The sequence below is a fragment of the Ciona intestinalis genome, unplaced genomic scaffold (assembly GCF_000224145.3).
Source record: "Ciona intestinalis unplaced genomic scaffold, KH HT001072.1, whole genome shotgun sequence".
Taxonomy (NCBI): Eukaryota; Metazoa; Chordata; class Ascidiacea; order Phlebobranchia; family Cionidae; genus Ciona; species Ciona intestinalis.
This window is the reverse complement of record NW_004191393.1, coordinates 32,933-57,232: the sequence shown is the minus strand read 5'-3', so window position 1 is coordinate 57,232 and position 24,300 is coordinate 32,933. Positions and strand designations below refer to the sequence as shown.

The following is a 24,300-nucleotide window of genomic DNA, read 5'->3' as shown; positions in this document are numbered from 1 at the left end:
CATAGAAATGTATTCACACAATGCTTCTTTATTTGTTATAGTATCCAAAATACTAAAATATGTGTGTATTCTCTGTCGAACTTGTGTTTTTTCATTACAAATCCATTGTACTGCACTGGTTTGGTTATAATAAGGATTCAAAATTGCCCCCAATAGGTTTAGCTCACACTTAAACAGAATTCGGTATTCTGTTTAATGACGTAATCATACGTCTAGAATACCTAATTATTCTGTAATGTGCACCTCTACGAATAGCAATGGGGTCGATTTTATAGAAATGTAGGGGTTGCGATATTAAAACGTATTAGTCGGTTTGTAAAACTCGTAAAATGCGTTGTAGTAAAAGGGCTAATTAATACTATACTAATTAGTTTAAGACGTGCTCATTCATTAGATCTTTAATCTCTTGTTCTCATAACATTACTGTAATAATACTAGTACATCGAAATACAACACACTAACTTGTGGGTTTGTTAGTCGTTCAACAGCTTCATGTAAGATGATAAGATTTTGTGCAGAAAGTTTCTTCTCATCCAAGTCAAGCTTATCCATCACATCAAGATGAGGAAGAAGGGCTTGTGTCGTTGAATCTGTCATCTCCACATCCAAGATATTTAATTTTTTGATCTAAAATGGCAACAACTGTTTTATAGGATTCATAATCACACTAAAGATTTAAATAAATTCCAGTTAAAATAAGTAATTCGTGCTCAATAGATTATCTGTTTCATGGTTCTTACTTTTCCAGGTGGAAGTTGTAAGATTTGCATTACATCATCATCTGGTTGATCAGAATACATTTTCCAATCCTTTGGCCATCGATCACCATTGATGTCATTCACTGTCAAACCCTAAATAGTTGGATCTATTAAAACTACTAACTAGAGTGTCAAAAAACTTTAAAATTATTCAATTTATTTTAAGATGCATTTTAAAACTTGCTCCTCAAGCGTATGTTCATTAGAATTGCAAAACATATTTATTGCTTTACATATGCTTTATAGTGAATTCCAGGGGAACTTAGTTTTAGATTTGGTGTACAGATAGTCCTTATTGAACTGAATATTCAATTCCAATTGCTCCATTCAAAAAGAGTACTGCTTTTGAGTTCGTCACTTAGATTTTCACCAAGGATGTGACAGACATGGCAAACAAATGATGATATTTTGGCAAAATCTTAATATTGGCCAAGATTTTCAGTGAGATTTTCTGAACAGATAAATTAGTGTTTTTTGTAATATAACAAGTATTTCTTATTTGCTTTTATTCGTTTCTCACAATGTGACTGCAAAGAAGACCACTGACTAGTATTGCATTAGGAGTAATGGTACCAAATCAAAATTGGGGTTATAGTGACCAAATAGTTATGCGTCTAAATCAACACTTTCACACAAATTAAACACACTAACTTGTGGGTTTGTTAGTCGTTCAACAGCTTCATGTAAGATGATACGATTTTGTGCAGAAAGTGTCTGCTCATCCAAGTCAAGCTTATTCATAACATCAAGATGAGGAAGAAGGGCTTGTGTCATTGAATCTGTTATTTTAACATTGGCCATGTGTAGTATTTTGATCTAAATTAAAAATGATGTATTTAGCACTGGTTAGGTGGTAAACTTAAATAAAAACATTAAGCTAGGTTTGCAACATTTAGGTTTCACAATAATTTTATTGCCATTACCTTTCCAGGGGAAAGTTGAAGTATTTTCATTGCACCTCTCACTGTTAGTTCCTCATTCAATCTCCAACACTTCCAATCCTTCGACCATTGATCAGCATTGGTGTCATTTACTCTCAAATCCTAAATTGAAGCACTTAAAACTATACAGATCCCAAGAGAATGTAAAGATTCTGAACTTTTAACATTTAAAACTAAAATTAAACAAACTAACTTTTGGGTTCATTAGTCGTCTTACAGCTTCATGTAAGATGATACGATTTTGTGTCGAAAGTTTCTCCTCATCCAAGTCAAGCTTATCCATCACATCAAGATGGGGAAGAAGGGCTTGTGTCGTTGAATCTGACATGCTTGATGATCGGATATCTAATCTTTTAATCTAATGTAAAAAAATAAACAAAAAACATGTTTTAACAATTGTTTTAAATTTTTATTAATAAACGGCCTTTTTTAATGCAAGTAAATATTTTCATGGTTTTTACTTTTCCAGGTGAAAGTTGTAAGATTTGCATTACATCATCTGGTTGATCTTCATGCAAAAACCAATACTTTGACCATCGATCACCATTGATGCGATTCACTTTTAAACTCTAAATAGTTGAAAATGGAATGATTAATGTATCCAACCCACAGCAGTTTAGGTAATAATAAAATATAAATCTTTTGTGTTTCTTCTGTGTAAACAATATGGATACCAATTCAATTTCATTAATGTGAAAATGGCAATGTAAATTAATACTTCATGTTTAAGGTAACACACTAACTTTTGGGTTTTTTAGTCCTTGAATAGCTTCATGTAAGATGATACGATTCTGTATAGAAAGACACCACTCATCCAAGTCAAGCTTATCCATCACATCAAGATGAGGAAGAAGGGCTTGTGTGAACGAGTCTGTTATCTTTACAGCCTTTATATCTAACACTTTGATCTGAAATAGCAATATTGTGTTACAATACATATAAACTGGGATTCTTTAAAGTCTTTATTAGACCGCTCACATGACCAAACGAAAAAGAGTCTTTTCCAAACTAGGCCAGGCCAAAAATAGAGGCAATTGTTGGCCAGAATAGACGTTCGTTCACATGGCTATTTAGCCTTGTTGTTTTAGCGTTGAAATCGAATATTTTATTTCTCCCCATATACACACGATACATTTTAATTAATATTTTCACATAATTATGAGTGATTTTGAATTTAGAATTATTACTGCCAAAAACAAAAGTAGTAAAATATATTCTTCACAATGTAATATTATACATATAATACAAACACACATATAAATATATATAATCTACACAACAGATGCCAGTCCCACTTAACTTTTTCTCTAACTTACCACCTAGTCATGTTTTAATTTGAAATCACTTTTGCCTGCTGAATCATTTTGTAACATAGCACAGGTTCTTTGTTTTAGTTTTATTAAAAAGAAGAACAAAACTGAACTCCATGAAAACAATAACAAAAATGCATTTCATGTACAAATGTAAAACAGAATCTGCTTTTAAAGGCATTGAAAGTAAATGATAACTGCTTTGATTATACGTATAGCTATGTACACAAAACACACACACACATTATGTTTTACTATTACGCTTGTTTGCAGTAAAGCAATGATTAGTTTGTTGCTTTGATTTTACTATTACACTTGAATGATTAGTTTGTTGCTTTGATTCAGCAGCCCAGTACTATGTATAATGTCAGTACTGTGTATTATGTTATGTATGTTGTCTTTTCTTCAAATGATGGGTTTACAAACCACTCTGTAGCTTATTGATGAATGTATATCCAAACTGATACATGTAATTCTCACACTCTTTTGGTTTCTATCTTGCTTCTAAATGTACCGGTGTTGTCGACAATTTTTCTGCAGAATAATCTAAGTATTACATTACACAACACAACACAAACCCATGGCATATACAAACATACCTTCTACAAACTCTTGGTCCAGTAGAGTGGTCAAGACACAAATTTAATGTGCTGCTGTCCACCATCCATTTTGATCATTATTTCTAAGTTAATATTTCAACATACAATTTATTGGTGCTAGTGAAGAATACTCTCCCTAACCACTAACGCCTTATCAAGAGAATGTGAAAGGGAGGATTCTTCACTGGTACCAAATTTTTAGTTAAAAATTCATTATTTCAACTGAATCTGAATTACAACAGTTTTATTATTGATTGTACAGTAGCAGTTGCACACTTCCTTTCTCATTGCCAAACTAGAAGCATCCTGTACAAACTATATACGGTACTATTTCTTATACTAAATGCATTCTAAAGATAGAAAAACTTATTATTTCTAGCTGAAACTTCGTATTTGGTTGAAAACCATATATATTCAACTAGTTTATAACTTAACATTGTATAAAACCTCACTGCAAATAGTAAAACAAGCATCCGCAACCTCAAAGCTAAATATGAACTGACACGCGAGCTGTGAAATGCCTCTTTTTTTCGAGACTTTTCTCGTCTGGACCGCCACGAGACTTGGTCCGAAGTAGCCCCCTCTTTTTTAAAGTGACTCAGCAAATATTTGCCGCTTTTACCGAAACAAAAGCGGTTTATTTGGCCATGTGAACGGGCTAACTATGAAAGAGAAATCTCCAGGGACGAGTTGGTATTTCTGTTATTTTGTTGTATAAAAGTAGATTCAAAATAATATTCAAATTTAAATGCGTCGCTCAAACAGTAAAAAAAACAGTAAAAAACCTTTTGCAAAAATCGAAAACTAGAGTGTAAACCATTTTACCAACCTTTGCCTGACTCCCATATATTCCTCTAAGAAAAGATTCCCCTGCTGACCCATCTGTTTCAGAAATATTGACAATGAGAGAATGAGGAGTTGTGAATGTGTTCAAAGCAAAAACAACATCAGAAACTTCTGTAAGAAACCTAGGAACTGGCATATGTATAACCTTAGGCAAACTCTCTTCAAATCTTTTGGATATTTCTTCATCGTTTGCTTCATGGACCCAACCTGCATATCTGACCATATCTTCAATTTGGTAGCGGCCATAATTTTTGGGAACCTGGTATTGACCTGGAATTAAAGACATGAGAATCTCCTTTTTCTCCTTATAATCTTTAATCATCGAAGCTGGGAAAATCACTTTCAGATCCTCGTATGAAGTGGAGTTACAAATACCAAACATAAATCGGGTCACGACTTCCCAATGTGGATGTTTGAAAGTGTCCATACATCTGCGGAATCTTTCTTCTGACATGAATAACAATAGATGCCCTGCTGAGAAAAACTCATGCCAGATAAGGTGAATGAAGTAACTTCGTTTCTTTCCTTCCAAGATTCTCATTTTTAAATGATGGGACTTTTCAACATAGGTGTGCAGAAATATATCAACAGTTTGTTCGTTGATTCCCACTTCTTCAAAGTCGGCTTGCTGAAACACCAATTTTCTTTGAGCAAGTCCTTTGTATGCAAGGTGAGCAAGTTTTACCAGTTCGTGCCCAACTTCTCGTTCTGACATGCTTGTTCTTACATGATCCGAAGCTTTGTAGTTGGTGAGAGTAAAGAGGAACACCTGAGTCATTGAATTGATCTCATGACCCGATGACACACTTGAATGGAGACAAGCTACAATGTGAATACAATGGACTGGTACATAGCAAAGGGCATCTAAGTTTGGACGCTCTGCCAATAATTTCTCAACATTTTCAAGATTGGCTTCACCACATATTTGTTTAGTAAGATTCTTTTTTGCAGGTTTATCCATACCATGCACCTCAGAAACCAAACCTTGTCGATAATCAGGGTGAAGCTCGTAAAACTGACCTGGTCTTGATGTGATAACTTTCGCAGCATTAGGTAGAAGCCTGCCCATCAACAAGTTTTTGACAAAGACCTCTGGATATTCTTTGCTATCTAATTGGCAATGGTAACAACTTCTGCCAGCTTGAGTTATATTCAGTTCATCCAATCCATCAATCAATAGAACAACATTACGATTGTTGTACAGGAATTGAACCAAAGCTTTGTTTTCTTCATCAGAATGATTCCACTCACTCAAGTTGTCATGTAGAAGGAATTGCAACAGAGTAATTTTTTCATTAGGGTTAAAGTTCTTCAGTGAAATTGGAAACACAAACTGTGTATCTGGTTTCATTGTTTTATCTTTAACAATACATTTGGCAATTATCTTTGTGAGCGTGCTTTTGCCAATCCCAGGTAATCCAATCACAGAAACAATATTACCGAATTTTTTAATATACTCTGACTTAGCTTCCCGATTCTTGTATCTGACATCTTGCTGCGCAACTTGTTTTGCCTCCTCAAACAAATCTTCAATCTGTATGGAACCTTGTGGTATGTACATTCGATGCAATTTTTGTCGTTGATTCTTATTTCGCTCCCATTCATTATCTGCTATTTGGCGAGCTGTTGCCAATTGAAGAGGTACAGGCTCAATGGAACAGCCTGGAACTAAAACTCCTGGTGGCAAGATGATTTCTCCGTAGAATTGAACAGTTTTTTTTCTCATTATCTGTTCAAGTTTTCCAGCTAAAGCTATAAAATAAAAAGTTGTGGCTCAACTGTCACGGTGTAAGGCTCATAATTCCTATGTTATTAGGTTTGTGAAAATTGTACATTGGTGTGCATTCAATATAATTAGTAAAAATGCTGCATGTGTTTATAGATTGTGTAATCTTCCAGGTTCGAACACTTTCATTATCGATATAAGGTAAGTTGTTAACTAGCATGTTTAATATATTAGGCAATTACTAAAACCTGTGATGATATACTAATTACTTTTGTTGTTGAAAGTTTGAAATCCTGTGCAACCATCTCATTTTAATACTTGCAGTGTATTGCTTGTTAACTTTTTAAATGAACACCTCATTGTAAGAAATATTTTAAACCTAAACATTAGAAAATTAATTTTACTTTTAGTGACTTTTATACATGTTTGAATAGATTTCATTTAAAAATAAAGTTTTAAATATTTATACCAAGTGTATGAGCATGGGGAGTCTGTGGTCCTGGTTGGCGGTGAATGTGTTGACGATGCTGCTGTGCTGGGTTAAGTACATGGAATGGTATTGGTTGCCTGTTTGTGTATTGTGGCAGATTTGGTTGCGGTTGTTGGGATATGTATTGTTGCTCTTGATTTTGTACAAGAAGCGGCAAATGTTGTTGTTGTTGTTCAATATTCAAATTTTGCACTGTTGGGTAGAGAACTTGAAGCACGTTTGTTTGCTGGTGAAAATGTTGAGTTTTCTGATGAAGATGTAACTCTTGATGTGTTTGCTGGTGAAAATGGTCAGTTTGCTGGTAAAAATGAACATCTTCTGGGTTGTTTATCGTCACAGGTTGTTGATCATTTGTTGTATTACAACTTGACGTTACATCACTTCCTTCCTGTAAAGTTCACAACTTATTAACTTACCCTTGGATATAAAGCTTGGTTGAAACATTTACATTGAATACACTGGATAAAACAAAACAGTGTTACTCGTTTGACCTTCTTTGTTAAGAAAATATTAGCATTAGTTGATTGCTTATATGGTATAGAAAATGTTTTTTTTAGAAAATGTTCCGGCGACATGGCAGAGTGGCAACACCGTCTGCCTCCTATAGGGTATGCGTTGAAGGCTTGGCGCTGTTGCATTGTGGGCGTATGTGATCTTGGTCAAGACACTTAACGACAATTGCTTTATAACCCAGTGGTCACTAATGGGTTGTACAAATTATCAACCATACAGAAGAAACAATCACCCACAAAGTTACATACATGGTAACTTGTAAGCTGGCATGAGGTGTGTGATACAGAACAGCCGTGTTATAACGACTGTTGTTGCCCCGCCATGCGAGGATAAATAAGTTACGTACGTGGTAACTTGTAAGCTGGCATGAGGTGTGTGATACAGAACACCCGTGTTATAACGACTGTTGTTTTCAGGCTACGCGAGGCAAAACAAGTTACATTGATTCTTATTCAAATACAGTATTAGTATATGTAGGCAGTCAATGAAACTTAGCACTTATGGTATTTTCTAGTTGTTAAACAAATTCAATAGGTTTGTAAATGTTTTGCAACACAAAATTTGGTGACATTGGACCAGCCATACATGAGCATTGCAATTCACCTGATGGAAGATAGCATGTGTAGACACATCTTGTGAAGAAACAGTAGGTTGAGGTTCACTTATTGAAGAATGGCTGGTATCATCGTTGCTTGATGGAAGAGCTTCGTGGGAGCTTCCTACTACCTTAGACTGGGTGGAATAGTTAGGTTTAACTATATGAGATAACTTATTGCTGGTTAAAAATGTATATGCCACCCCTGTACAAAACAAATAGGTATGTCCCATCTTGCCCCATTTTCATCTTGCCCCTTTTTATAGTTTGCAGGTAATTGTTGCCAAATTTTGTAAGGTTGTTAGCAATTCAATAATTTATTTCTCAAGGCAAAGAATGTCCTATCGCGCCCGTTGATCAAACTAAAACTGAGGTATCAAGATATCAGTAAAGAATTGAAACAGTGGCAGTGCTTCTTGGCTCTTTACCATCACGTGGAGGGGCAACGACAATCGTTATAACACGGGTGTTCATACACATCGTGCCCGCTTACGAGTTACAACGTATGTAACTCATTTATCCTCGCATGGCAGGGCAACGACAGTCGTTCTAACAGGGGTGTTCTGTTTCATACACCTCGTGCCCGCTTACAAGTTACCACGTATGTAACTTATTTATCTTTGCGTGGCGGGCGACGACAGTCATTATAACACGGGTGTTATGTTTCATACACCTCGTGCCCGCCCGGTGCCATGATGCCATCGTGTTTCTAATAACAACAATTATAGAAAAAGAAACGGTATTTCAATATGTAAAAAATCATAGAAAGAATTATTATTAAGAGACGACAACCCGTCAAAACAAATACAAATTGGCATCCATGCTAAAAAACATTGCTCTCTACTGCTTCAGTGTGCGAATACAAAAAGAGAGAGGATGGAAAGAAGGGAAAAGAACGAAAGAGAGGGAGAGGGGTAGAGAAAGAGTGTGAGAAAGCGAAAGAGAAGGAACAACACAGACCATTAGACCAACAATGTCAGGTCAAATTACTTGACAACCCATATGGCCATATATATATATATATTCCAGCTCCAGGCAGCACATTATGTGTATATATATCACATATATAGTATATACTGCATATCAGTATTATGTTGCCTATACATTATCAAGTTGGAAATAAACCTCACATTTGTTTGATCCTGAAGTTTCTCGCCGTCCATGTTTTAGCTTCGCTGCTTCGTTCAAAGGTAACCAACGTGATTGTTTATTAAGCGTTCAACAGCAGTCACCATGCAACTAAAATTACCAATGGATACCACTCCCAATGTCTCCTAACAAATGGTAATAAATAACTACACGGCAAAACAATATTGTAATCACTATTAACTAGGGATGCACATTACAGAATTTCGAATCCATGAGATTCGAAACCTTTTGTATTCGAATCTATTTACGGGATTCGGTATTCTGTTTAATGACGTCATTACACGTCATCTCATATACTATATTAACAATTTTTTGAAACTTATTAATTTTGAAAAAAAATATTTTTGTGTTTGTGGGACTTTCAACGGTAAACGTTTCGTAACGTCTTTTCATAACCTGCTATACGTTTCATGACGCAAAAACTACCCAATAGTACAATTTTTGATCATTTTACAGCTCATGTTCCAACAAGGCGGGTATGAAAGAGTCAATAAACTGACTTATGTGGGTAAAATTATTTTTTCCTATAAATATAAAAAGATTCGAAATTCTAGATTCGGAATTCTAGATTCGAAATAAAGTATTCTAGGATATCCTAGAATACCTAATTATTCTGTAATGTGCATCCCTACTGTTAACTTTCTGTTCTTCAAGTATTCGACATTATATGAAACACTTGTATTTAAACATAGTATTGACATTGCGAATGCAGTTAAAAATATTTAAAACTAAACGAAATATACTTCCTTGTTTCCTACCGCTGCACCTTCAACAAATATTATAACTTCAGTCTGTGTTCGTCAACCGTTACCGAGCAGTCGGATCTTTCTCTTTGATTCTCTTTCACCGGGGGTGTATGAACAACAGAGGTGAACGGTGGGGCCATACAGTGGAACTCAATGGTAACACAAAATTCGCCAACAATGAGCTTATTGGCACGTAGCATCCTTTGTATGTCGGTCCGGGTCCACGAGTTTAATTCATTACCAATTTCGCGCGTGTTGCATTTTTCATGGGTCATAATTTGCACATTCTTCATTTGATTACACGTACCACGGTGTGATTTAAGTATTTTCATTTGTTTTCAAAATTCGAAACCTGATAGACAGATAGAGTGATAAGTTTTAAAAATATGACGTAAAAGACACGTCTGGCACCGTATCGTCTCTGTGGCGCAATGGATTAGCGCGCTGGACTTCTAATCCAGAGGTTCCGGGTTCGAGTCCCGGCAGGGATGCTGGTTTTATTATAAAACCACACAAATTCATTATTTAGAAAATTGAACATAAAACGAGAAGTTACCAAACTTATTCAACGCTGGGATTTATTATTAATGTTTTCATTCCAACTCAAACAAATTATGCCAATTATTCCGCAATATATTTTTAATTTTATATTCTTCTAATGGTTTTACGTTAAACCATATTTTAGGCTTTATAATTTCGCGAGCATGCGCCGTATACACCTTACTTAATGTTTACGGTTGCCAGGTATACACGTTTTCATTGACGCGGTTACGTCATAGGACGTATTCTTAGTAGATGTAAGGTTGTTTATCACAATCTGAATCAGCTGAACATATAAGGTAGAAAGATAATAATGTAACATGTTGCTTCATACTAATTGTATACAGGCGTGTAAACATTGCAGTTGCATGGCAGGGGAGGAACACTACATGTTTGAATAAAAATATTGGTGTATAGTTTTGGGGGATATTTAGTTTGCGGCAGTTTAACACTATACGCAGGCGTTATAGGAAATGTAATTTAATTGTAGAACGAGAAATACCAACAGTCACTAAGCATATAAAGTTTTGTAGTAAATGGTGGCAGTTATAGTTACCGTATATAGTTTTGAACGCCCACCCCAACGAAAAACAACGTTATATAATCTAAATGCCCCATAACGGTACTACTATATTACAATGAACGCTATTAAGTCATTAGAACTCAGTCCAATCATTATTATGCTTAGCCCGCACGCAGAAAGGATCTCTGACGCGTTTTCCGGTTTCGCCATATACTAGAAGAGGTGTCGGTTTATAAATACGAGTGGGTTGTATCAGCCACAGGTAAATAATGCGTCCGTATATAGAGTTACAAAGTTTCAAGCTATTGTTATGTAGAAAGTTAGAAGCATTAAGCCGAAGATTCTACATATGATTCCGGTTAAAAAGTTTGGTAGAGAATTGTTTTTTTTTTCCGGAAATTTATGAATAGGCAGTAACGTAATACAAACATGAGTTTTTTTATTTCATGCAGTAGAGTGGGGGGAGACGGGACACCTCTATTTTCACGTACCATTTAGTAGTAAACAAAGAAAATTTAAAAATTATTACAAAATCGTATTTCACGACCCCCAGACCATTAATGGTAATTGTTTAAAAACACGGTCAGGATATTTAGACATTATGTGCCAAAGGTGTCCCATCTTCCCCCACCCTCTTATAGAATAAGATATAGCATTTGACGTGATTAGCATCTGGTCAATAAACTCAATCATGCATGATAACAATGCACTTCGATATAGACGAAGTATTTAAAGGGCCTAAACACACCCCACGTCACTTTTATTTTTTATGGTAAATTCATAAAGCGACCGTTTTATTGATTCCAAAAATACTTTGCTTATTAAAATTGGTCCAGTATAGGCGGAGATATTCGTCCTCAAACAGTGATCTCTAGCGCTATCTTTTTTTTACTACGAGCTCCGTGATTGTGACGTAGGAACGTACCAGGCACGTGACTGATTCATTCGTAAAAGCGAAACCTGCGTTTTTTTTGTGCTTTTTTGCGTTTTTTTTGTTCTCTCGTTTTTCGCTGAAAACACTGCCTCTCGCCTTTCTGAATGAGAGCGGCCACGCTTTAACAATTTTGTTACGTGTTTGTCACGTGGGTAGTACACTTCTCAATTTTTTTCGCCACGCAACTTTCAAATCAGTTTTTTGAATTTTACGGTGTTTGAGCTGGAATATCTTTGGTTATACAGAACCGATTAAAACAAGTAAGGTGTCGTTGGAATTAGAAAAACACACTCTATCGATTAAAGCGAAGTACATTTGGGGTGTGTTTAGGCCCTTTAAATCATTCTTATTCGTGACTGACGCAATGCGATGACGCATGTCCCCGTTTAAACAGGTACGCCTTGTTTTCCCAACACGTTTCTTTAATAGCATAACCAATACAACTTAATAATTGTTATTTTGTATTAAATATCTGTTTCTTTAGTATAGTATGCAAATTGTAGCATTTCGCCAAAATGTTGTTTTTTATGAGATCTGTTAATCATATTCGTTGGTCACAATACGCATAGAAACAGTTTACGTTTTCTAAATGTTATGAATCAAAGGACATTATATAACCTTTTTACTCTAGATTTTAAAATGACTAATATAATATGTGCCTACTTTCAACATGCGTCATTACTGTAGATTAGAACAATAGCCTTGGCGTAAAAGGGTTTACCATAAAATAGGTCATTTGTTACGTTGTGTGTATAACACGTATATTTGGTATAAGAGGCAAACATGCGTGGTGCAGACAAGGTTAGGTTATAGGAGATTTTTACAAGTTATTAAAACCAAGCTTTTTATAACTTCGATTACAATAGAAAGTTTATATTTGATTACTTTAGCGAAAAGAAGGAAATTAGCAGCAAAACGACAGTCGTTAAGACACGCCACGAAAAAAAAAAACTTAAAGTGTTAAACAAATTTGTTGTTAAACTTATAACACACGGTGACTTAACGACGTTGTATAAATTAGTTTAGATATATTTATTTATGGTTTAGTAGGATGGGGTAAGATGGAACATGTTTTTATTCTCTTTACAGAATTATATAACCGCAGTCCCGCGGCTCTAATAGATCGTTATTATTCGTTAAAACACGGAAACGTGGTATTTAGGTGCTGGCGGTATCCCATCTTACCCCACCCAACTATATACGGATAGTTAAGTTATGTTTGAAGCTAAACAGAAAGTTTTGCAACTTATGATGTAACATAGCTGATGTCCGCCAACGTAATCGCCGCCACTCCTGCATAACATCCGCTTCCTTGGTGCAATTAACACGCGTGTGGATGTTATAGCTTTACATACAATACACCTTACGTGTTAATAATACATAGCAAGCACGATGGTGTGAGTTAGACGATGATATAATGCGTGACGCTAATAAGGAAGTTGATCAACTGATAGCAATTGTTCTGTGTGTGTTTTGTAACCTGTTTAACATTAGCTTATGTTGCTACCCTTGTATAATGCTATGTATATGTTTAAAGTTTTTGTGGTGAAATAGCTTTTCAGGTAAAAACGGTGAATTTTTTGGCACTAACCATGTTCCTGCCATACAGTGAGACATCATCAGTGCGTGACTTGTTTTTGTTGTATTTCAGAGTAGCGTATATATAGGTATGTATTATTCTAATGAGTGCTGTGTAAATTAATATAATGCAAAGGAATAACAAGCAGTCTGCTGCTTATCTCCCGCACTCGCAATCTGAGAGCGACATGTCAAGGAAATACAACATGTATGATGGTGGAAGGGGGGGATTTCCATCTATTAATTTTGAAGACGAGGAAGAGAGTGAGTACATGGATATGAGGGTTAATAAACCGACTTCACCAGCTGTTAATAAGCGTAGCGGGAGCGGTGTATCTGTGTACTCGCCCATACATAACCGAACGCCACAAAAGACATTTCCATCTTTTGATCCGGAGTCAGATTACGTGGAAGTCACTCCTTCCATGACGCGGAACAGTTTCAATCAAGGCAGACAGCCGATTACACCGAAGCACAGATCGAATACAACATACGCAACAACGCTGTTTAATGACGACGACACTGACTATGCAGATATGACAGGAACGCCAAAACGACAAGGTTTCACAAGAAACGATTACTTGTATAAAAGTGTCAGAACACCGACAAGAACAACCAACAATTATGACGTTTCAAAACACCCATCGTCGCCAAGCACGCTTTCTAAACTAAAAAGTACTGGAGATTTGTCGCGTAATTTCAAATCCCGGAGTCCTTCACCGAGACATCCTGAAACGAAAGGAATACGGGAAGGAGGGTTCAACAAAGATGATGAAGACGATTATCAGGATGTGATTCATCGAGTTGGTTCTGCATCTGAAAGATCGACTCCTGTGAGACAAACCATGACACTGGGAAGGGCATCACACAAGCGGCCATCTACACTCAACACAAAGATGCGACAAGATACGTTCATTACACCTCCTGCTACAAGCGGCTGGTTTGGTTCGCTAGGTAATGCGAGCGACGATTCGAACAGCGATTTCTCGGATTATGAAAACGTAGATGTGAAAGATACGAGGCGTTCCCCGGGTGTCCAGCATAACTCAATAACATCTACAGAAGCTGGGAGGGCAGCGAGGAAGTATTTGATGCGAGGTGATAAGTTATCGCCATCGTATACAGGCAATGGCAGAGAGTTGGGAAGATTTCAAGGGAATAATATAACCCGTTCAACATCAAGGGCGGGGAAAGCTGGGGCTGTTCAATCCAGGATTTCAAAGTCAAAACAATCCAAAACCTCGGATGGTCCCCAGGACTCACCTGAGGCTATACCGGTTGCAACGCAAACGAAACCTAATGTTCTCCACCGTACGCAGAGCACGTCGTTAAGTGACCGTCCTGATATTGAATTAGCTCGAAGAAAAAGCCGAACCCTTGACAAAGAAATGCAACACTCGTTAAAAATGATGATTGAGAGTGAGTTTCTTTCCGCTACCCCGCAGTTAGAAAGTGAGAAGCGACTGAGTGCCGTTTTACCTAAAGCTGCCTCCCCTGTTACCAAGTTATCCCCACGTAATGGACAGAGTCATACGTTGGACAAGAACTACATCGCGTGGCTTGCTAAGACTTCCCCCTTTGCATCACGACACCAGTCCGTCTCATCGTCTAACTTACAAGTCGACTCTCCGACCAACAGATCGATGTCGCTGTCCAGTAACGACCAGGAGTTGGATAACGAACGTTTAAAACATAGCATGCCCCATATTGATGACGACCAAGGAATATTTTCACCGGAAGCCTTTTCCGACAGCCCTGAACCGAGCGGTAACAGCAAGTTTGTCTCTCTAAGCCGTTACGCTGATTCTCACTTTAAAACTAAAACTGATGATTATGAAGAAATTCCACAATCTAAGAAAGTTACAAAACCTCCCCATGCTAAAGTCCAACATTCGAAAAGTTTCTCCGGAAAACGGCAGCATCTTGAAAGAGTTGATTTTACCGACGCAGCAGAGGCTTTCCACATGGAGTATGTAACCAAGCAGAACAAACAATCAGGAAAAACAAAATCCTCCATCGATCTTTCCGAGAAAAATAAAGTCCTCAGAAAAAGCTTTAGATTTACAAATAAAAAGAAAAGCAAATCCACCACTCCGTCGCCGATGAAGCAGCAAGTGGAACCAATCAACTACCAAGAACCAGTGAATATCAAATCACCCACCGATGCGCTAGATGTCACCAATTCCGTTAATAATGGAATAAGCCGATCAAGAGCTTCGTCGGCGTCGTCACCTCGCAGGAAATCAAATATTGACTTGAACGCGAGCCCAGGAAACTACGTTCGTGCGGCTTCGGAGACGAAGATTATAGTAAATGGGAGTGGAAGCGTGCGGTCCAGGAGTAGTGGGGTGCTAGCTGGGTTTGATCAAGAGTCTACAGGCTCACTGTCTCGGGAGAAGAAAAGTATTTCTAGGGCGGGCACGCTGGGAAGATTGTTCAGTAGAAAAGGGAAAGAACGAAGAGCTTTAGACTCGGTTGATTTCTCCGGTAACCTTGCAGTTCTACCCACCAGGAAATATCACACATTATCGAGGCGGAATGATAAGTTATCCTTATCCAGCATACCAAGTGACTTACGTTCTGATGCCACTGAATCGAAGACAGTACTTGACGGCCTACAATTAACAAAAGGAATATCTGTGTTTGACAACCAAGTACGCGAGGGCAAAGATAATTACACGGAGTCCAGGAAAACGAGTGCACAGATGGCCGTTGGAAATAAATACGCGACATTATCAGGATTACCACGGAAGCAACATTCGCACCAACACAGTGACGTCAGTGACATGTCACTTGAACCAACACTACAAAAACATAAACGTTCAAGGTCAAGCTTAAGGGGGTTCTCGTTCACTAGAAACGGTAAGGTTACTTTATTACTATAACATACTTTAAAATACCAGTGTAATTGTTAAAAACATAGGAAACAGTATCCATACGATTAGCACATAATGTCCCATACTTTCCGATCGTAGTCTTAACGATTAAAAAGTTTTTTTTTAAGTCGTTGCGATATGGTTGTATGACACAGAACACCTGTGTTAACGACAATCGCTATATCACGCCGCGCGAGAATAAATAAGTTACATTCATTCATTCATTCATTCATTCATTCATTCATTCATTCATTCATTCATTCATTCATTCATTCATTCATTCATTCATTCATTCATTCATATTTTACGTTTTGTCAATAAATAATTATTTTGTTGCTAAGTGGGCGTTTTTGTATTGTTAGCTGCGATAAACAGGCTTGCTGTTAATTGGACGACTAATATAAATACTACGCAATAAATCACCTGTGCAAACTGATTGACGGGTCATATATGACGTCATTTCCGCGTATGCCTGATTCGGTTCACATATATGCTTGATGAATCGTCAAAAGATATTTATATATTAACATAGTACACGCAAATAGCACTTGATCTAAATCTGGATTGAAATGAGCATACGTTTTAATTCATGCGCCGTGACCCAATGGGTATAGGTCAGAGGTGTAGTCGCGATATCGACCAGAAAATACAAGTTCAATGCTTGACGCTGCTTTTATAAGGGGGTCCGAATTGTCAACCTTGCAGAAAAAATAAATAAGTTACATTTGGAATATTGTATAAGTGTTGTCGATGACCCCTTATGCGTCCTGTTTAAACATTACACACGGAATGGCGGAAACGCATATTTTCCGCACATTGAGCAAAATTTATTATTAGTTACGAGCGGAAAACCACTTAGTAAACAGATTAAGTTTCCAAAAATCATAACTATCAAAACTAGTTTTCCAATAACCTTGTAAAAAAGATGAATAACATAAAAAACATCGCGAGGATGAATCAATTACGTTTTTTCTTTCGGTTCCGTAAACAAATTACACAGGGAAGTCCCCCTTATTTTTCTCACGTAAATATTTTCATTGATTTTTCAATCGCTCATACTTTGCTACTTACTCTGGTTCTGTGGCAGCAACTGATTTGATGTTATAACTTCATTTAAAGGCGAACTACCCAATAAAGACCCGAGTGAGAGAATTAAGCCAACCTCCCAAACTATAAACAACGATGTGGTTTCTAACAAGGTAATGTCTTGAAATATATTTGCAAACACAACTACATTAATACAACTGCTATTAATAAATACTAAAAGAAGAAAATTAAGAATAATATTTTTTCCACAGTTGTCATTGTTACAGGCACAACGGCAGAAGATTCAAATGCTTCATACTGTAAGTGATAAAGATACGTTGTTTGGATTGTTAAATATAGGTTTACTACAAATTTTGCATACCCCCTATATACCTTGCAGTATAAACATACTGTTAGACTTTTGAGCTCCTCCGTAATAAAAATGTTGGTTTATTCCAACCATTCAGCAAAGCATGCCAAACAGTTTTTACCCAGAAGCCAATTAGCCTATTATTTTGTGCCTGGTAGCAGGAAGAAATGTAACTTATTTATCCTTGCATGGCTGGGCAATGACAGTCGTTATAACACGGGTGTTCTGTTTTATACATTTCGTACCCGCTTACAAGTTACCACGTATGTAACTAATTTATCCTTGCATGGCGAGGCAACAACAGTCGTTATAACACGGGTGTTCTGTTACATACACCTCGTGCCCGCTTACCAGTTACTTAGTGATTAACAAGTTCAATTCACGACAATATTCACCACAAACTTTCTCACAAGGAAATCGACAATGAAGCGTTAACCGTAGCAAGAATCATGTACTCATATTTAATACAAACTAAACCTGACATCATAACTGAACATCAATCTGATGAAGAAATATCTGGATTAGCTGGTAATTGGTTTGTTGTTATAGTTTACGGTCCTGTATTATATATACGTCTATTATACAATTTAAAGCTGATGTTTATGTCTTGTACGTCTTTAATATCAGTTTTTAATTATTTTTTATTTATTATGGCAAATGTAAAATGTGGAAAAACAATAAAACAAACAGTTTTTAAATCCGTACTTGTGCATATACAATAAAACCACTACATATATAATGTGCAGTTCAACATTTGTGTTTTAATTCTAATTTGGTTTGTCACTTATACAGAAATATATTATGACAATATCCTAGAAAAATAAATCTTGTCTGTTTAACTGACCACGTTTAATGTTTCTAGACGATGATGTTGTCACGTATCGCAACTGTTGTTTTGGTCATGAGTTGGTTGCTTGGTTGTGTGGTTATATCAAGACTACAAACTTAGCCTTGATATCAGAATTGTCGAGATTTCATGTGAATGGATTATGGCAGGTTTTGCTGGAGGAAGGGTTGGTTTATCATGGTGGGTTGAAGTTTCAATACAAGTATTAAAGCCCTTTATTTATATATTGACAATTGTCTTTAGTTTTTGGTTTAAAGTTGAAACCATTCTCAGTTTTGTTGAGAATTCTTTGTTAACTTTAAGATTTTTTATTGTCCTCCTAAACAATTTTTATTATTGTAACCTATAATAAGCACAATCTAACCCTACAGTAGGATGGGGAAAGATGAAACACTCTTCCATTCCATTTTCTTGACCTGATAGTAAACAAAGAACGTTCGAAGAAATATAAAACTATATCCTCACGACTCCCATAGACCGTTGTGAATTATTTAAAACACAATCAAGATATTTAGATATTATGTGCTAAAAGTGTCCTGTATTTTGTCATAGCACTATATATAAATAGGGTTAATTCAAATTTCTTCGTTGTTTAATTAATATTTTATTCCAAATATATTTACCTTACATTCCAGTACGCCATGAGCAATATTTTGAAGACACCCGTTATCTTTATCAATTCCATAATGAAGTTACTGAATACGCTCAAACTGCAGAAGAGGTTTGTATATCGAATAACACTAAGTACTATTTTATTAAGCTGGGTATGATGTAATTCAAAAATCTTGCACTGCTGAAAACTACGAAGCAAGGGGCCAAACCTGTGTTTTAAATGATTTTGATTATCTGCATTTTAAAGCTAAACAGGAACGTATTTTCATTTTGTTTGATGATGTCATTAGCTTCTAAACAACGCCACATTCCTAGAAATTTTCGCTTCCTTTACAAACCTTTTTTTTGTAAAATATATATCCTATTTGTCGTTGCAGGAAATTCCTGATAAGTCGAAACTTTTAGAAGTCACGGAGGACAAGATGGGTTGGGTTTTGGCGTATTTGAACCAAAGCTCACCGGATACAATGCTGAGGACTGCATTGAGGAAATTGTAAGTTTTATTGTAATGTATGTGTTAACATGGTTGGAGCATTTGTCTTGTAAGTTGGATATATGGGTTTCGGGATCAAGGGTAGTCGCTGCCACCGTTATGGACGTATGTGTTTTTAAAGAAGACACTTAATGACAATTGCTCCAACCCAGTGGTCACAAATGAGTTGCATAAATTGACGAATTACGCATCAAAATTTTAGCTAAATAAAAACACATGCAAGAATTAATAAGCGGAATTTATTCATGTTTTACTTTGCAGACCAGAACATCGAACATCCGAAGAGTTGGAACTGATTTACGACGAGATTCTTCATATGAAGGCTTTAACTCAGTTATCAGACCAGGTGTGAATATACCTTGTGTTGGTAGTTGTTGGGTCAGATTGTGTGGTTTATGATTAAAACTTTGGCTTGAGTTATAACTATTTATATATATAACTACCTGTGCATGTTAGATGTACAACATATTACTTGTTACAGGTGAAACAACAACTCGCTGCCGTCCTCCAGTTTGAATTCTACCACAAGTCTGGTGAAACCAGTAAGTTAAAGTAATAAAGTTATGAGGAAACTAAGGTCTGAAACGAGAAACTTGTAAATTGGCAGGAGGTGTATAAAACAAAACACCCGTGATATAACAACTGTCGTTGCCCCGACATGCGAGGATATATAAGTTACATACGTGGTGACTTGTAAGCGGGCATGAGGTGAATGAAACATAACACCCGTGTTATAAACTACATTCACCCATACTATCCCAATAACCCCCCCCCCCCATAGTTTTCCACCAAGGAGACGAGGGAAGATCCTGGTACATTATATCTAAAGGTTCCGTGGATGTTGTTATACAAGGGAAGGTGAGAATAGAATGTTGGAACTTATTAATTGTTGCTGAGGATCTAACACTCATATTGATGAAATTTCCCTTACCATATAATATCCCGTATTTTCTAATCCTGTTTCGAACAATTAACAACGCTGTTTAAAAGTCTTGAAGATGTGGGTATATAAATTTGTAAATTTTTGTTGTTTATTTCCAAATGGAATGAGAAAACAGAATGTAAACAAGGACCATCTTAGCCCAAGTCTCTATATACAAACCTGAGAAGGGAATTACCTGCTGTATATACTTCACCCAAGTTAACCAACCACCATTAAACACAGGGGGTTGTTTGTACCTTACATGAGGGAGATGACTTCGGCAGCTTAGCAATCGTTAACGATGCCCCTCGTGCTGCTACCATCGTAACCACTAAACCTAATTGTCAGTTCCTACGAGTTGATAAATATGATTTCAACAAAATACACGAGGTAGGTGCATGGTAGTTATAATATATTTGTAAAGGTTTTTAGCATCCTGAAATATTGAAGCTTAATGGAATGGCACGATGGTACGAGCAATATACTTGTATAAGCTTATGTGCTCGGTGTTGGAACCATTATATGTGTGTATGCATTCTTGGGCTTTAAGATTATCCGGTGGTCACTAATGGGTTGAATTGTCAGCCATAATCAACAATAAGTTAAATACCCGCAGAGCTACCTATGTGATAATTGGTAAGCACTATGTATGGTGGGCAATAACCCCTATGTTTTATAACTTTAAACACACCAAGATTAGTAAATTGAAGAAATATTTTCATGTTTTCAGGAAGTTGAATCGAAAACAGTCCGATTGAAAGAGCACGGCAAAGATGTTTTGATTCTTCAAAAAAGTTTAAAGACGAAAGAAGGAGGGACGTCAGCATATGTTGGTTCTCGGGGCCAGAAAAGATACAACATATCTGCAGGTGTGTTGGTGTTTTATGTTTTATTAACTCTGTGTTTGACCAATATGTGTGTGTTCGTTCCAATCTATTTTATTATTAAACCGGTGATTGACAATTTAGAATATAAAATACTTCAGAAATACTCCCAAGAGCTTGACTAAGTAGGGCAGCTCGAAAAAGCTGCCAAATTTTACTTTAGGGAAGCTTTGTGAAAGTTTTTCCTTCAAGCTTCCTAAATTTTAATATGTGATGGTTCAAAGCTGAAATAGATAAAAAACCTAACTTATTTATCCACAAAAGACACACACCCACAATGGTAACAGCATTGAATCTCATACACAATCCTTCTGTGCTAATGTTACTCAAACCTCATTATATTCACAGGAACTGCTGAAAAGATTGTCAACCATATATTAGAATCATTGCAACCGTGGGTCAAGCCAAGACATGAGGAAAACTTGGAAGATTTTTTGCTAACGTTCCGTTTTTTTACAACGACTCAAAAACTCTGTGATCTTTTACTTCAACGTTATAACTCGGAGGTTGTTAACGGCGCGGAATGTTCGCGCTCATTGAAGAAGAGAGTCGTTTACCTTGTTGTAAGGTGGAGTTACATCTCTACACACTTATTCATTCAAGATCTGGTGGTCCAAAATTTTCTGCAGGTTTGTTGGATCTTAATTTAAAAGATGCCGCCTTTATTGGCATAACTGTATTTGTGAAAAAGGTTGTCACTTAACTTTTGAAAAGTTTCAGCAAATAACAATCACCCACAAAGTTACATACGTGGTAACTTGTAAGCAGGCATGGGGTGTATGAAACCACCACATATTGTGCGCTATAATAAACACTCGTGTTATAACTCTCTATGCGGAAATAAACAGGTGACAATAGTATATAACTAATATATGTGTTACAGGTGCTAAGAGAAAACATTGCAGAAGATATTCAGAAGAACCTTGCTTACTTGGAGTTACAAAGTGATTTGAATCTTCTGTACAAATCACCAGAACAGTAAGACTAGACTAGTGTTTAAAACTAATCTTTCAACAAATATACTTTGTACCATGTTTTGATGCTTTAGAATCTAAAAATCGTTTTCATTCTTTATGTGTGAGGTCCTTGTAGAGGACTTAGGATATAACCCCATTACCCCAACACCCAGGTTGCTTATGTACGTTTTTCATGTGACCAGTGTAACTCTTGCCAGAAGAGTTATTAATATTTATCTTATGTTTCTCTGCAACAGTTCATATGATAACGGCCCCAAGCTTAAAAAAGTAAATATAAGGCACAGATTTATCAAATTTAACTTATTTTTGAAATATTTTTTAATTTTTTTTTAATTATTTCAACAGCGATGAAGTTGGAAATGTCCTCACTGTTGGTGAAACGATACAAAGATATCCCTCCCCCTCCAGCCATGATGAACAATGTGCTATACATGATAATGATGAAGTGTTGCTTAAAATATACGACTTACAAAGTTCATACACCACTGTCAAAGTTCCTATTTGTTTAACTGTGAGTATTTAATGTATTGTGATGTTTTTAATTATTTTGTATAAATTTAAATTTACCTTTTGTTTTTTGTGAAACTGGTGTAACTGTATAGCTGTTAGGGTGTTGTCTTAAAAAGATACCGGGCCCGAGTCTTGTCACTTCTACCATTACGGGCGTATGCTTCCTCATGCAAAACGACAATTGCTCCAACCCAGTAATCACTAATGGGTTGTCGAGAAAGTCAGCCATAAAAACAATCACCTACAAAGTTACATTCGTGGTAATTCGTAAGGTGATGCAACATATATTCAGCCATTCATATTAAATTCACAAACGCCTGTGTTATAACTCTAAGTACCCTACCATGCAAGAATAAACAAGTTACAACCATCATTAAATTAAAACAACCATTATAACATTACAGTGCGAAGAAACGGTGAATGCAGCATGCGAAAAGATCAATCGTTCACCAAACAAGATGTTATTGTTTGAAGTGCAGGAAAACAATGGTTGGTTTATAAAACTTTGAAGTTTACAAAAGAGTTTTACTTCAACTAAAATCTCACCCTTCCAATATAGTTGCTCACTTTTATAAGCGTTAATTCGATTGTAGATTTGCTTCTCAACTTCTGGGTTACGAACAAACAGTTATCACCGTTTGTTTTGACAGCATTTGGCCAAAAATTGTATTTAAATAAATGTCAATGTTATTTTGTTAGCTTTGAGTAATTGTTTGTAGATGTAAAGTAGTTTAAACAAAACTGTGTTTAAATAAACTAATATATCTCATAAACCAAGTAACCACGCTTCATCAGACATACATGCGATACCAAAACACCAAATGTCAGTTGCGACATCGACCAAGTTGAACAGCCGGCTCTACATGTGTATTCCTGATGAAAGGGATGAATTGGTTCGTGTTTACTTTGGTTGTTTTAATATTGTTGAAACATTTTCTATAAATATGGGTTTATGTTTGCATATACCTTGTGCCATGGTGTCTCTACTTGATTATTATCACCATGTAAAAGAAGAAAATCCTCTCATATCTCGTATGATGGTTAGTAACCTCACATAAATAAACATTCACCCCATAATAACCACCTTCCTTTTTCAACTAATATATTTCTAACGTGTGTTATACCATATGTATAAAACCAATTTCTAAAGCAACAGTTTGTCATATATTTAAAATACCGACTGGTATGCTGCCACCCCTATTTAACCAACGCAAGCGCTCTGTTAATTCTTATTTTGTTTAAAACACAGGGGAAGTAGGGATAGTTATACGCACATTCCTATGAAACAAATATGATTCCTATGTTTACTGATTAATGCAGTGCAGAAAATTCTAGGGTTGGCCTGCCTACCCTGCCACCCCAGGTTTGTCGCCTAAGTAACAACCTTTTCAACCCCAGGCATCGATTCAACTTCCCCCACCCACCATCCAACCAACCACGTGCATGGAAACTGTTAGTTCACTCGAGATAGCTTACCATGTAACGCAACATGATTGGCAACTTATGAACAACATTCACCTGTAAGTAGCTGAGTG

The 24,300-nt window shown here is 36.4% G+C and overlaps 2 protein-coding genes, 1 long non-coding RNA gene and 1 other non-coding gene across 6 annotated transcripts in view; 2 read left to right on the top strand and 2 right to left on the bottom strand.

Annotated features, from left to right (window-relative positions):
* Nucleotides 1-9,010, bottom strand: part of LOC100182137 — a 15,106-nt gene extending 6,096 nt beyond the window's left edge. The window contains exons 1-11 of one of the 3 annotated variants that reach the window (XM_026839922.1): nucleotides 8,909-9,010; nucleotides 7,787-7,915; nucleotides 6,650-7,058; nucleotides 4,438-6,206; nucleotides 2,443-2,607; nucleotides 2,161-2,268; nucleotides 1,893-2,057; nucleotides 1,682-1,801; nucleotides 1,410-1,574; nucleotides 741-851; nucleotides 463-627 (exon numbers count right to left, since the gene is read on the bottom strand). In XM_026839922.1, coding sequence (XP_026695723.1) covers nucleotides 463-627; nucleotides 741-851; nucleotides 1,410-1,574; nucleotides 1,682-1,801; nucleotides 1,893-2,057; nucleotides 2,161-2,268; nucleotides 2,443-2,607; nucleotides 4,438-6,206; nucleotides 6,650-7,058; nucleotides 7,787-7,915; nucleotides 8,909-8,941 — 3,339 coding nt within the window. In that variant the 5' untranslated portion in view covers nucleotides 8,942-9,010. Of the gene's footprint in view, nucleotides 1-462; nucleotides 628-740; nucleotides 852-1,409; nucleotides 1,575-1,681; nucleotides 1,802-1,892; nucleotides 2,058-2,160; nucleotides 2,269-2,442; nucleotides 2,608-4,437; nucleotides 6,207-6,649; nucleotides 7,059-7,786; nucleotides 8,232-8,908 lie in introns of those variants that run through there. The other 2 variants (XM_026839923.1, XM_026839924.1) reach the window with 2 other exon arrangements.
* On the bottom strand, nucleotides 3,349-4,154 carry LOC113475598. The gene is made up of 2 exons (XR_003397349.1): nucleotides 3,609-4,154; nucleotides 3,349-3,543 (listed from the first exon to the last, which is right to left on the bottom strand). It is a non-coding gene; the product is annotated as an uncharacterized LOC113475598 (long non-coding RNA).
* Nucleotides 9,011-10,090: 1,080 nt separating the features above from the next.
* Nucleotides 10,091-10,164, top strand: trnar-ucu. The gene has a single exon. It is a non-coding gene; the product is annotated as a tRNA-Arg (tRNA).
* Nucleotides 10,165-13,302: 3,138 nt separating this feature from the next.
* Nucleotides 13,303-24,300, top strand: part of LOC100186896 — a 12,485-nt gene continuing 1,487 nt past the window's right edge. Inside the window, exons 1-18 of the mRNA XM_026839929.1 lie at nucleotides 13,303-16,110; nucleotides 17,244-17,323; nucleotides 17,423-17,470; nucleotides 17,934-18,048; nucleotides 18,383-18,547; nucleotides 19,003-19,088; nucleotides 19,357-19,472; nucleotides 19,734-19,818; nucleotides 19,954-20,014; nucleotides 20,254-20,330; nucleotides 20,638-20,784; nucleotides 21,125-21,263; nucleotides 21,627-21,907; nucleotides 22,162-22,256; nucleotides 22,601-22,766; nucleotides 23,170-23,254; nucleotides 23,561-23,805; nucleotides 24,164-24,285. Coding sequence (XP_026695730.1) covers nucleotides 13,377-16,110; nucleotides 17,244-17,323; nucleotides 17,423-17,470; nucleotides 17,934-18,048; nucleotides 18,383-18,547; nucleotides 19,003-19,088; nucleotides 19,357-19,472; nucleotides 19,734-19,818; nucleotides 19,954-20,014; nucleotides 20,254-20,330; nucleotides 20,638-20,784; nucleotides 21,125-21,263; nucleotides 21,627-21,907; nucleotides 22,162-22,256; nucleotides 22,601-22,766; nucleotides 23,170-23,254; nucleotides 23,561-23,805; nucleotides 24,164-24,285 — 4,847 coding nt within the window. The 5' untranslated portion in view covers nucleotides 13,303-13,376. The remainder of the gene's footprint in view (nucleotides 16,111-17,243; nucleotides 17,324-17,422; nucleotides 17,471-17,933; nucleotides 18,049-18,382; nucleotides 18,548-19,002; nucleotides 19,089-19,356; nucleotides 19,473-19,733; nucleotides 19,819-19,953; nucleotides 20,015-20,253; nucleotides 20,331-20,637; nucleotides 20,785-21,124; nucleotides 21,264-21,626; nucleotides 21,908-22,161; nucleotides 22,257-22,600; nucleotides 22,767-23,169; nucleotides 23,255-23,560; nucleotides 23,806-24,163; nucleotides 24,286-24,300) is intronic.